General features: G+C 38.2%; 1 protein-coding gene across 4 annotated transcripts in view; it reads left to right on the top strand.

Annotated features, from left to right (window-relative positions):
- The window catches only part of LOC130926990 (contactin-associated protein-like 5), a 376038-nt gene that overhangs the window by 164752 nt on the left and 197431 nt on the right, over positions 1-13855 (top strand). For all 4 annotated transcript variants that reach the window (XM_057852402.1, XM_057852401.1, XM_057852404.1 and 1 more), the window contains one exon: positions 11750-11897. In XM_057852402.1, coding sequence (XP_057708385.1) covers positions 11750-11897 — 148 coding nt within the window. The remainder of the gene's footprint in view (positions 1-11749; positions 11898-13855) is intronic.

Below are 13855 nucleotides of genomic sequence, written 5' to 3'. Positions count from 1 at the left end.
CCATAACAAAGATATATTTGAAATATTTCATTAACTAGGCTAATGTTATAGCTCTCAGCTAAGGTACATGTATGTAAAATGCGTTGCTGATTACAGCTACGTTACCCTATGTAATAATGCGACTTTTTTTCTCGTAGCAATAGTACGACTTACATCTCGTAGTGACTCAGGGTTGGCAACCCAAACTGTTGAAAGAGCCATATTTGAACCCCCCCCCCCCCCCCCAAAAAAAAAAAAAAAAAAGATACAGTATGTCTGGAGCAGCAAAAAATTAAAAGCCTTGTACAAGCCTTATAATTATCAATACTAGCTATATTAGCCTACTATAAAAATGACTAAGTTGGCTAGAAATACATAATTAGCCTTCATGATTAAATGTTTATTTTCCCTGCAGTGGATCCTATAGCGCACCACGTGACTACTCTGTTGTACGATGACACCACAAGTTTAACCTCATTACAATATTAATGAATTGAAAGAATGTTTGTCCTCCTAGAAATCCTATTAAAACAAAAAATATGTTTCCCTCCCCCATCTTTTTCCATTAAAAAAAAAAAAAAAAAAAAAAAAGCTCCGAAGCAGCACTAAAGAGCCGCATGCGGCCCAAGAGCTGCGAGTTTCAGACCGCCGTCGTAGCCCTCCTTTTTCCTTTTTATTTGACCCTCATAAGTACTACATTACCACAACAATAACAGTCCTTCTGTCAACTGACCCATTTACAGGACTGGGGGAATTCTAATGGCCGTGTAAAGAGTTTTTCTTGATTCGGTGAGAAGGTGAATAGTTTTTTCCCCGTTGTTCGTGAACTAAATTTCCACACAAACGCACATCGAGGTACCATTAACTTAGCAAGGAGAGGTATGAGAGTCATTTTTCGAGTGTCCCAGAGCTCGTGAAATTGTGTGTGTGTGTGTGGGGGGGGGGGGGGGGCGCATTTATCCAACTCCTGTCTGAAGTTGGCGCGTCGGTGTTGTGCCGAAAAATAGCCACTCCACGCGAAATGTCCCCCCGACGGGAGCGCCCACACGTCCCTCGTACAAACAGCCTTTTCTTACCAATCGATGGACACGGAAACGACGTTCTTGTACCGTGAATATGTATCATTTTACTCTGCTTGAACTAATAAATACTTTACTGTGACCAACGCTCTGAAAATAGAGCAAGGCTTTATTTTGGGCCCCGCCTCTCCGCGCAAGTTCAATCAAAGTTTGCTTTCCGTCCAAGACGGCCGTCCACCGCTCACTTTCGCCGAAAAGTCCAATCCAAACTATTGTAATGCCCCGGATATGGGGAAGAAGGAGAGAAGTCTGTATTTGCTTACCCACTTGATTGTGGTAACAATAATAAAGAAAAACAATAACAAAATAACAGCGGGCTGCTAAGACATGCGACCGCTATCTCTCGCTATCTCGCTCGTTCTCCCATTCTTCCTACTCGTTCCCCTTGCGTCTCTTAAATAAATAAATAGATAAAATACTACTCTAAAATGCTGCTCTCGCTCGCGCGGGTAGTAGAGTGGAGTGGGCTAAAGCTGTGTAATCGGCTGACTGACGCATCTGATTAGTATTTTTTTTTTTTTTCTCCCGGCATTGGGGGGGGGGGGGGGGGGGGGGCAAACGAGCCTGTGGCGGGCCGCCACAGTCTCGTTCATTGGTGGGAAACACTGGTGGCAGAGAGTTTGGGGGGGCGCGAAACATTTACGTCTTCCTTAGGGGGGAGTAACAAAATAATTGAGAAGGACTGGGGTAAGCTAAGGTTGGCTCGTTTTTTCTTTTTCCGTATTTTTCAGCCGTTGACACTCAAGCCATCTCTTTAACTGAACATTTGTATGTTCTTCCACATCTTTACCAGTGAATTTGGCACCAGGGAGATCATTTTTGGACAGAATTGGTAGGTTTAGCTCTGTAAACATGTGCTTTGTACACTATTCCCATTCATTTCCTATTGGGGACAAACAAGAGCTTGTCCCCCCTTAGCTAACAGCAGAGCCACAGACGCTAACGTCATAAATATTAATGAGCGGAAGTGATGTGTAGCGTGCCGTACCCCATTGGTGATGAATATTTAGCAGAAAATCTGAAAAATTTAGGTTTATTTTTATTCAAAGCCAAAATGTCCTCCAGATCAGGAATTAACCTTTTTGGATTTCTGCTTTTGTAATATGAAAAGAAGAGAGTACAATATATAATTGGAACAGGGTGATATAATGACATTAGCCATAACAGAAGTCATAACTGGATGATCATCCACGCTAAGGGGGGGGTTTGTCATGTGGTTTCACATGTTTGCTGTGTTCTTAATAGCAATCCACCGAAGAGACACCCACGCACAAGGCGACAATGTGCATGAACAGATGGTGGTTTTACTGTGAAAAGACAAATACAGTCAGACACATGCATGTAAATTGTTACCGTTAGTTAAATGAGGTTTAAATGTGTAAAAGTTTGCGCCAATTATTGAAGAAAATAGCTACAAAATCTTTTTGGAAGACTTTCTTTTCGCATGTCTCCACTAGTGTGTGTTGAATTAATGCAACACTAAACTTTTTTTTTTCTATTGAACTCTTCTTCAACTGCCTTTTATCATTCTCATTGTTCCACACCTATACCGGAGATACAATAAACAGTTCAATATGGACCTAACACATTCAGGCTCCCCTTGGAACAAAAAAAGGTTATGAGGTTGTTTATTGCCTTGCTGTCGTCCGACATATGACTTTGGACCCTGAAGACGGATGCTAACTGCTGCAACAATGATTTTTTTTTTTTTTTTTTTGCCCCCATCTGGCGTGTTCTTTTTCTTCATTGGTTTTTAGCCTCGCCTGGGTCTCAGTGTGTTTAGCCAGTAGCCAGAACTCATCCTGATTTTCAAGAGGCTGGGGCCCAGGTTACAGGTTTGTTTATTGGCAAGGTTATGGTTTGCTTTTCTGTTGAGTTGTGCTTAGTAAATTTCCATTATGGAAAAAGAAAAGCCATTTTTGTTTTACAAAGGTTAAAGCCTTGTCCTTTTTTAAATCTAATTTGTTCCCTAGTTTGCTTCTGTAGTAGAGGCAGTTAGTAGGTGTTGGTTTCTGGACAGTAACCAGTAAAGATGTCCCGATCGATCGATCGGGTCCGATCACATCATTTTCAAAGTATCGGAATCAGCAAAAAAATATCGGACATGCCTTTTTTTAATATATACAGTATACTGTATATATTTTGATTAAATCGTTTTCTAATTGTATTTAACGTTACAGACAAAATGTCTTACACTCATCCAGAGTCTTTAGTTTTTAAAGTAGGGCTATCAAATTTATTGCGTTAACGGCGATAATTAATATTTTTTTAATTAATCACATTAAAATATTTAACGCAAACAATGCATCCGTTGCATGACCCACTCACGCATTGTCGCGTTCATTCTATAATGGCGCTGATTTACCTATATAAGAGCTAAAAGATAGCGTAAAATGAGTAGAGTGAATTTTGGCAGTCTTTGGAGCCTTTTTATAATTGGCTAAAGCCTTGAAATCCCTCTCTCAACAATTAGAAATATCTTGGGAAAGCAATGTGGGAAAGAAACGTAGCAGTTGATCTTTTTCTTTACACCCTATGTTATTTCCCAACGCAGAGAAGATATATCAATTGGTGCCACTACGCACAGTCATGGTACCACTTCCCATCATGCATTTGGGCAGAATTTAAATGGCTACAGTATCATTTACTGAAAGCTCAGCAAATACACTAGATGGCAATATTTAGTCACAATATACAAAGTTAAGAATTACAAAAGTCTTTCTATCCGTGGATCCCTCTCACAGAAAGAATGTTAATAATGTAAATGCCATCTTGAGGATTTATTGTCATAAAAAACAAATACAGTACTTATGTACTGTATGTTGAATGTATATATTTGTCTTGAGTTTTATTGATTTTTTTCTTAATGCATTGCCAAAATGTATATGATCGGGAAAAATTATCGGGAATGATTGGAATTGAATCGGGAGCAAAAAAAAAAAAAAAGCAATCGGATCGGGAAATATCAGGATCAGCAGATACTCAAACTAAAACGATCAGGATCGGATCGGGAGCAAAAAAACATGATCGGAACAACCCTATTAACCAGATCAAATTAGCAGGGCCAAGAGTCTTTTCAATGCTAGTCCTCAAGCTACAAGTGGTTTAATGCAGTGTTTTTCAAGCTTTTCTGAGTCAATGCATGTTTTTAAAATGGAAAAAATCTCGCGGCACACCGCAAAAATGTTCCAAAATTACTCTGTACAGTACATTTAACTTTAAAATAATTTCTCAATATTAATACTTACTCAGTGTGAAACTTGAGACTGTTTAGATGAACACAAAGCCGATATCCTGGCAGGAACCTTCGTCAAAAGCACTCTGTTTATATTTTTTTTTATAGGAGTTAGGGTTGAAAAGGTCAGATTTATCAGACAGGGGGACTTAAGCAAGGTGTTTAACCGCACCAAGGCCGATTATCTCGCTGACAATGGCTTTGCAGGCAGTATTGTCGCTGCCACAGTGTGAGACTTTTGGGATTTAACAGCAAGTTCAGCAACAACGTAACTGGCTCTTAGGGCTTTCTCGTTTAACTTTGTAATTTTTCTCAGAAAAGTTGCCTGTTTTTCTGTTTTCACAAAGGCAAACAAAATAGTCCATCGATTTGCTTTGTAGTTAAGGAATCTGACCTTCTAGCCAGACCGCTGGAATCGCAACTTAGTTTTAACCCTTTGTACTGACTCCATTTTGAAAGGTTTAAAGAAGGCTCACCGAAATCAAGTAGACAATTTATTCAGATCAACAGCGATCAAAACGGCAAGGCGAGAACAGAAACACTCATGCGGGGAGGCAAGGTCACCCTAACACACGTCAACAAAAGTTTCCCGAGAAAAATGACAACGCTTAGTTAAACATTCAGTCTTTTGAAGGCTCTCTCGGGGCGGGCCGTGGGCAGGAAGAAGGGTGTGTTTGGGATTATTGTCTGTTTGCGGATTGGACAGGAGGATTCGGGAGTTACTGTTGTCTGGGCAATGAGGGTTGTGGATTTTGCCACCTCAGCGTCAAAGGGACTCTTGGAGTCTTGTCAGTCATGTTATCAGTTGGATATCGGGCGTTCTCTGGTGTTCCTTTTGTTGGGACAGAGTGTCCCGCCATTTGTTCTGGACTTGGCGGGAGAACCGATTGCGAGAGTGGGTGCGTCAATCTTGCACGCATGCCCTGGGATTCCGTGATAAGAAGGCATTATGTCTTGCGCCCTATATTCTGTTTGTTTTCCTTAAACTATGGTATAAGTGCTATTTATTTTATATTGGGTGTGTTCGAGTAATACAAACAGTCAAACAGTAAATACGAGAAACGATACTAATCCTTGATTATTTTAAGTGTGTTAGAGTAATGCAAACAGTTAGACGGTGCCTATGAGAAAAGGTACTATCTCCTTCAGAAGCAACGTGTGTTTTGTTTGAAAGTGACGTTTAAACTTGCTTGGGACCATAGCTGCTCGTGTTTCGTTCAATAACTCCTCGGATTTCTAGCCATCACCTTGCTATCTTCGACAATGTGTTAGAATAAAACACAGGAGGAGGATTGACGGTCGTCACATATGGATAAAATGGAAAGGACACTTTCGTGTATATCAACACTTGACAAGCTTAATCAAACTAATCTACAGCAGATATGCTGGGGTCCACATTGTCCAAATTGTACCTTGCTCATCTGCGCACGACCAAAACCTTCTACCTACTCCTTTATGGGGCTATATCAGTCTCAAAAAGATTTGTACTCGTATTTACACATTCGTGCTCGCCCCATACTCCCTTCTTCCTACTGCAACTCCGCCTGACGACGTACAAAAAACAAAAACAAAAAAACAAAAAAAGTGATACTCACGGCACACCTGATGATCTCTCACGGCAAAGTGGTTAAAAAACACTGGTGTAATGAATGCCATGGCTCTCATTGTGACAGTATTTTTGTTGGGTTCTGTAGCCAAAGAAACCCATATTTATTGTCTCAAGATGTTTTCCTCAGCGGAACAATTGTAGCGTTTTCTGTGATTTGCCCTCTTTGAACAAATGTTCTCAGCTGCATATTAAACTTTCTTAAATGGGTAAAATATTCCTTCTCCAAAGCGTTGAATTGAAATGTCAAAATCTTTAGTTTTCCCAGTTTCTGTTGTTTTAGTTTTACCAATATAATGTCTGAACAAAAAACCCTTAGCACAGAAGAGTCTTATGTTAATTATGGTCAGAGGTGGGTAGAATAGACAAAAAGTAAGAGTAGAGTTTCTTTAAAATAATATTACTCATGAAAAAGTAAAAGTAGTCATCCAAATCAATCAAGTACAAAAGTATTCAGTGAAAAGAATACCCAAGTAATGAGTAACTGCTTATAATGTCAGATTTTTTTTAAGCAATGGTATTTGTTTTTACAACACATCATCAATATGAACTGTTGTTATCATTTTACTGTACTCAAACCTTTACATGACCATGTTAGGCCAAAAAATAAACAAAGATCATCGAATTCTGACTGGAAAAAAATCAACAGAAATGAAACATCACCTGTCCAGAGAACATTAGTGCCCTCTAGTAGTAAAAAACTATATATATATTTCCTATCATGAAATTAATAATAATCATATCTCCGGTTTTCCGTGGTCTATCGGCGCCAAATGAAAACTAGGAGAAAGGTTGTAATCCGCGCTTTAGAGTCATGTTGATATAGTTTCTTTTTCCTTTGCTTTAAAGACACTATGTGATTGTACAGGAAGGTGTGACACAGAGGTTGCGCTAGACTTTTTCGTTGTCTGTCATTTTGACTGACAGTGTCATAAAAATCCGGTCATAATCTATTTTTACCCGTCACTTACATTTTTAAAATGATAATAATGAAATATTCAATAGTATTTAGTTTTCATTCATTTTTAATTAATATTCTGTCCGAACAAGCTTAACAAGAGGCAAACAGACAGCGGCGTGCACCAATCAGCGACGGGCAGACGTGCCGTTAGCAAAGCGACGAGGGCAGGACGAGGGACTTGCGCGCGAAAGTAAACATACGAGGAGAACGGAGTTGTCAATGTCTCGTGTCGATGTGTTTTAGCTCATTTAAAACTGCATTTACCGCGGATTGGAGCATATTCTCGGCTCTCCCGCCATCCGTATTGTTGTAGAGACGACTTTCGGCGCGCAAGAGTGACGTTGCTCGTGAAGAACACGTCACGCAAATAAACAAATCTGATTTGGCGATTAATTTTGTACCTACTCGAGAGGCTATGTCCCAGACTTTTCTCTCAGTTTTTGAAAAATACAGGGAGAACAGTCTGGCCGTGCCAGGCAAACACTCAGTTGCCTTGACATTTTTCCGAGTAAGGCCAACGACGTCATGCATCAAGAGAGACAATAGCTAATTAATATGCTCACTCGCCACCCTGTGGTCTGGGGTGTGAATTGCAACCTGTCAAAATGATGGATGGACTTCAGTTTTTTCCGTCACCGTTTTAAAAAACTGGTCAACGACGGAAAATATTCGGTTAACGCGACCCCTGGTGTGACCATAGGACTGCAAGCTTGTGTGTGGTTATGTCACTGTATTGTTACGTCGGATTGGTATAATGGCGTCATGTGATTATTGTTGCGACGTCGCTGGTGAAACTGGTGTAGCCACTGAGGGAATCTTTGGCAAAAATAAAGTAAAATCTAATCCATATGGCGAAAAACACAGACAAGACTGAAAAAGCAGTTTCTGCTCTTGCACTCCTCTTTAAAATAAACTGCTGTATTTTAAGCCAAAACCACTGTTGTGTTTGATAGAATAATATGTCTATATGCTGCCATAGCAGATTCATGGCAGATTAAGCCCCCGAACTATATTTAATTTGTCCGTTTTACCCTGAAAACCCCCATTTACAGACATCGCGCAACCGTTTGTTTCAACCTAGCCATAAAAAGAAGGTAAGTAATTATATTTATTATTCAAATTGTCTGTCATTTTTAGCTTAGAATCATTAATTGATGTCGAATATTTAGTTAAAAAAAAAAAAAAAAAAAGACTAAAAAACTATTCACTCGCATATTTTAAACTTTTAACAAATTACGTCTCAATGAAAAATTTGGTGTCTGTAAAAAAGTCACAGCTATCTACCTCATTACTATCGCTTAATTATATATATTTTTTTGTTACTGTCGCATTTTCCCTGATATGTTAGATGATAAATAATCGATCCAAAGAAAGAAAAATTGAAAAATAACGTTTAAAGGGTAACTATATGAAAAAGAAAATCTCAACCTCTCCTTGTTGTCTGCAATTTCTGCATCGCAACCCTTGTTATATCACCACGTTTCACCCATAAAATCCCCCAAAAATCCAGCTGATGCAATTCACAGCTGTGTCTTGACACTCAGGGATACATGCTCCGTGGAGTTTTTGGATCGAAACAAGGTAAGTACGCGATAATATCTCGTTAAAATCGTGACGTCTTTGATTCTGCTCTCGCGTGCTCTCACCTCCAGTGAGGGTTTTGCTGTTTTGTTTTGTTTTGTTTTGTTTTTCTTAAATGCCCTCGTGTTCAAAATGTTTCTTTCCCAGAAAATTGAGATTTTAAGCTTTCCAATGATGCATCACACATGCATGTAGGACAATTTTGAAATTTGGCCAAATTGGGGGTCTCAGAGCGGAACTTCAAGTCACCTGAATGTTTTCCACCATATGTAGAATAAAGAGGAAAAATGTAATGACTCGACTAGTGTAGTATAAGTAGTGGAATAAGAGTAGCGTTTCTTCACAGATCTACTCAAGTAAAAATAAAAGTATGGCATGTTTGACATACTCTTAAAAATAGATTTATCTTAAGTTATTCAAGTAACTTTAACGGAGTAAATGTATTGCGTTACAACCCACTTCTTATTATCATGATTATTATTGCACCTAATCATACTACTGTACTTAGCCAAAATGTGGTATAGTACATATTGTGTATTTTGATAGCTTTTCATAAACAAAAATATGCATAGTACTGAAATGACCCGGTCTTTACTGCTGGAGTTGATATGCGCTCACCTGCTTCCAAGTAGACATTTTATATGTTGGCTTATTCTTTGTCATAAATGTAATAGTGCCAGGGCTGGTGAAAAAACGATAAGCGCAATGAAAACGTTTATGTTTTGACAAAGGATGAAATGAGCAGCCAAGCTTTTGGAGCTGTTTACTAAATTGGACTACAGTATAGCAGTGTAAATCAACACATTAAGTCTTCGTTTTAAGTAAAGACTCATTCCTCCTTGGCAAAAGTGCCAATCTCACCCTTAACGACTGCACACGGGCCTTCGATTATCTGGCGAGAAGCAGCCGCCGTACTTAATGACACCGCGGCTCTGCAGGATCCCGCAGGCGCCGTGCATTTGTGCTTGCTACCAGACAGCAAAATACGCCAACATCTTTGTCGATGTCTTGACTGTGAACTCATCACAAATGCCACAGGCAAAGATCTATTCTTTGTTTTGCGGTAGGATTCCTTTTTGATTGAATATGTCACCTGGCTGGAATCAGTTAGGAGCATCATTAGTCTTTGGAGAGAGTCCATTGTCTCGCTCTCGAGTAGCCGCTCTCTGTTTGCCAGTATAGTATATAGTGTATATAAATATATATATGACAGTGTATCCCTTTGGCTTTGTTGCAAGCTGGAAATGAAAAAGACAAATGATGCCTCACAAATGCACTCTGACATGTTTTGTTACTGGATGTGAGAATGCCTTTTCTTCCGGCGGACATATATGAAAGGATATTTTTCTAACACATCATGATTCTTATCTTTCAATTGTTGGCTGAATAAAATAATGGTGTGTAGTATAAAGGTATGAGGAAAGCATTTGCTTTGGAGTCTTTTGATACCTTGCCTCTATTTTACATATTAATTTTCTGCTGTTTCCTCTCTGGCTTCATTAAAAGCTCTTTCAAGTAACAAATTTCTGCTTTTGTACAAAGTGTATAAAAATAATAAAGTAATGCTGTATTACAGGTATATTGATCACAAACAAATATGTTTAAATGACAAATTAGACGTGCATAGAACATTAAATACGATGTAAATACAGAACATTAGTAATGAACAGAACAAAGTAAATACAAATATGGTGCATTGGAAGTGTATATATCATTTTTGAATTTTACAGTAAAGGCATGTCGATAATTAAATATGATGAAGATATGGTACATCGGAGTTGTATAGTAATTATCTGTTATCTGAGATAGATATTGAACACTAAGCAGTTTTGTTTTTGGCAGCCCTTTTAATTTTTGTCTAAGTCTTAATCTTTTAGACAAAAATACTTATTAGTCTTAGTCATGTTTTAGTCATTTGAAAATGTGTTCGTCTAGTTTTAGTTGACAAAATCGCATACAAATGTCATCTAGTTTTAGTCGACAGTCACTTGAAATGTTTTCATCCGTAAAATTCAAAAGTTTTAATCCAAAAATAAATAAAGGTTTCCAAAAATTTCAAATGAGCATAGACAGATGAACACATATTGTAGCGTCTATGGGGACAACGCCAACTTCATGATGAAAATAAACTCAGCAAAATAAGCAGTACATTATTTTCAACAAAACCCTCCTAGAAGCAATTAACTGTATGTTAAAATAAGTTGTCCAAGCGTTTAAGAGGATGTTCACCACACTACAGTTGATGCTAATGCTAACACGAATGCTATGCTAACATAGGGTGACCATATTTTGATTTCCAAAAAAGAGGACACTCGGCCCGGCCTCGAGATACTTGAATTTTACTCGCAGTTCACTCAAAGATGGCTGTATCAATTTAATATATTTAAAGCGTGCCTCCTCCGTCTGGATAGAAAAAATCAGTTTAATTAAAAAACAAAGCAAAAAAAAAAAAAAAAACATAGACCTATTGTCATATTGTATATATTATATATTATATGGAATATTTTTTACTCAACTGGTTACTCAACAGGTTTTATTCTTCCTAAAAAACAATAATCAAACTATAAAAAAAAAAAAAACGAATAATGATAAAAAATATATATATAATGCAGACCCATGGAAATGTAGTCCAGTCAATACACACCCAAAGTAGGGTATGTGCCAACTCAACATTTTTATAAATTACTATCACGACAATTTTCATTGAATTTTTATTCCCACTCAATTTTTATTCTCATTCAATGTTCTAGATTGTACGCAAACAATAACTGAAATAAACTGACAATCTAATCAACCAGCATGTTTCCAAACTCAGCAGTCCCGTATACCGGCCACGTTCGCATTTCGTTGTTCATGCATCATGTAACATTATCATACTGTTCTCTATTGTATTTTTATTTTAAATTGCCTTTCAAGATGACATATCTGTTCTGTGTGTTGGATTTTATCAAGTAAATCTCCCCCAAAAATGCGATTTATACTCCGGTGCGACTTATATATGTTTATTTTCCCTCTTCGTTGGGCATTTTATGCCTGGTGCGACTTATACTCAGGTGCGACTTATAGTCCGAAAAATACGGTACATGCAATGACACTTTTTGGCAAACAAGGGGGACTACCCCCCCCCCCCAATCTGCACGTATGGATTAGGATTTTTGGATAAAGGCATATTACTATAAGAAATGGCGAATTGGGAATAATTGTCAATTCTAAAATAAATGCACACTTTACTTCCTATAAAGGGGGAAAGCACCCTTAGTATTGATGATTTTTCTTCGTCTAATATGTGTTGTTTCTGATTTCCACAGGCATTTGTCGGAAATGTCAATTCGGAGGGTGTCGTCCAGAATAAGCTGTCTCACTCTATAAGAGCCCGTTTCCTTCGATTTGTCCCTCTTGACTGGAATCAAAGTGGCTGGATGGGCCTTAGAGTGGAAGTTTATGGCTGTTCCTACAGTAAGTACCACATGGTTTTAATATGTTCGCATACCTTTTACTGTTTTATATTCAGAGCCCAAGCACGGACAGATAATATTTGAATTTGACTTTAATTAGATCAATTTATTATTCAGAAGATATGGGTAAATGGCCTGGTTCAACTCAAAAGATATTCAACTGATTTTTTTTTTTCATACATTTATACTACGATGAAAAATATTAGGTCACTGGAAAGAAAAATCCTGGAATTGAGTCACTTGCACTATGCAGTGTAAATCCTTAATCCATTGAGGCAGGTCATCATTGGCATTCACATTCACATTACAGTGATGTAAAGTGAGCCATCAGCTTTTAAACTCGTCCTAACATTTGGCACTTTCACGACAATGTAGGATAATTCATTATCCACTCTAAGAAAGTGTTTTCAGAGCAGGCACACAGTGCTCCATAAAATGAAAGGATCAGTTGTTTCAACGAGCATTTGAGAAAGACATAATCTGGAAGGCACAAATACCAAAGTGAAAGGGCACCATCACATATAAAAGTTGGCTGACACTCACTGCCAACAATTTTTCCAAAGCTAAACCATTTATTAATTTCCCTCACTATGCCATCAATGGCATAAAGTACCTGTTTAAATGCTGTTTTGTTAAATGTGTGTGTCAAGAGAAAGGGAGAGAGACAGACAGACATAAAGAGAGAGCGACAGAGACCGCACTTTGCTCACATTTTCGACCGCGGTCAGGCCCAGCCTCTACTTGAAATATGAAGTCAAACCAGTGTCTACTTAGGTTGTCGATATCCGTTTACCGCAGTCATTTTCTGGCAATGCGAGTGTATGTTTTGGTACAAGAGATGTATTTGTGTAATACTACAGTTGTTGACAGAAAACTACTGGTATCAACATTCAATGTCCAGCGGAATGTGCCTCCAACCCCATTCCGACCTAATGCCCACCCCCAGTTAGATAGACAGTTGTGTGTACCGGTCATTGACTAAATTTGCACTACAATATGCTCAACTGTTGTTCAGAATTAGCTTCTTTTTACTGGTAACCATTAGGAGTGTGACATCTTAGGCACCCCACGATTTGATTCGATTACAATCTCAGGGTGCTAAAATTTGATTATTGTACAATGATCACGGTATTGACGATGATCACGGTTATGATGATTATCACAATTATCGATGCATCGTACATTACTAATTAATAAAGTAGCCAAGCAAATTTATGTCCATTATTTATTTAAAATATCCTAATGATTCAACAGGAATGATGGAAACATGCCTATAAAACAAAAAGCTGCCCTCAAACTGCTTTTTTTATTTTATTTTTTACAAGAAAGTACAAAAATATTAACCATTTTAAAGGCAGTACTACACAGGTGGAATGAATCCCACATTTTCTGGAAAATAAGCGTCTTTAGAAATAAGACTTCTTTTAACCATTATGCTTTGTTTTTACTTATTTTCTGTACTATTTCGCATGTTTGTAGTGTTACCGCTGTACTTAATCATGATTTTACACGTTTTTAGCGAATTAGCTAATTAGCGTAGCGCTTGGCACTGACTGTTAACATCTCAAAAACATCAGCAAAATAAAGGCTAAACAGTACAAAAGGGTTCATGTACTCACCTCTTATAGAGGCACACAGGTCTTAGCAATCAACTCAGGGTATTTTTCTATTGACATGACTTGAAACTACTGCTGGACATCTGAAAGACAAGGAGCAACAAACTATCTCTCTTCCCCTATAGCTCTAAATAATAACGTGCGCACAGAAGCGCGAGCGCCGGGTCCCTACCTGTCTCATACGCAAATTTATTTTCCAGTCATTTGAAAAGGAGTAAATCTCTTGCTCAGTAACCGGCAGCATCCATCTAAACGTAGTACGTGCGTCCGTTCAAGGTGTCCTGGCAGCAGACGTATCTTGAATTTCGTTCCGCTATGAGCGACTGTCATTAAGTTATTAGGA

This window comes from Corythoichthys intestinalis, chromosome 12, assembly GCF_030265065.1.
Source record: "Corythoichthys intestinalis isolate RoL2023-P3 chromosome 12, ASM3026506v1, whole genome shotgun sequence".
NCBI classification, from domain to species: Eukaryota; Metazoa; Chordata; class Actinopteri; order Syngnathiformes; family Syngnathidae; genus Corythoichthys; species Corythoichthys intestinalis.
This window is presented reverse-complemented; position numbering and strand designations above follow the sequence as displayed.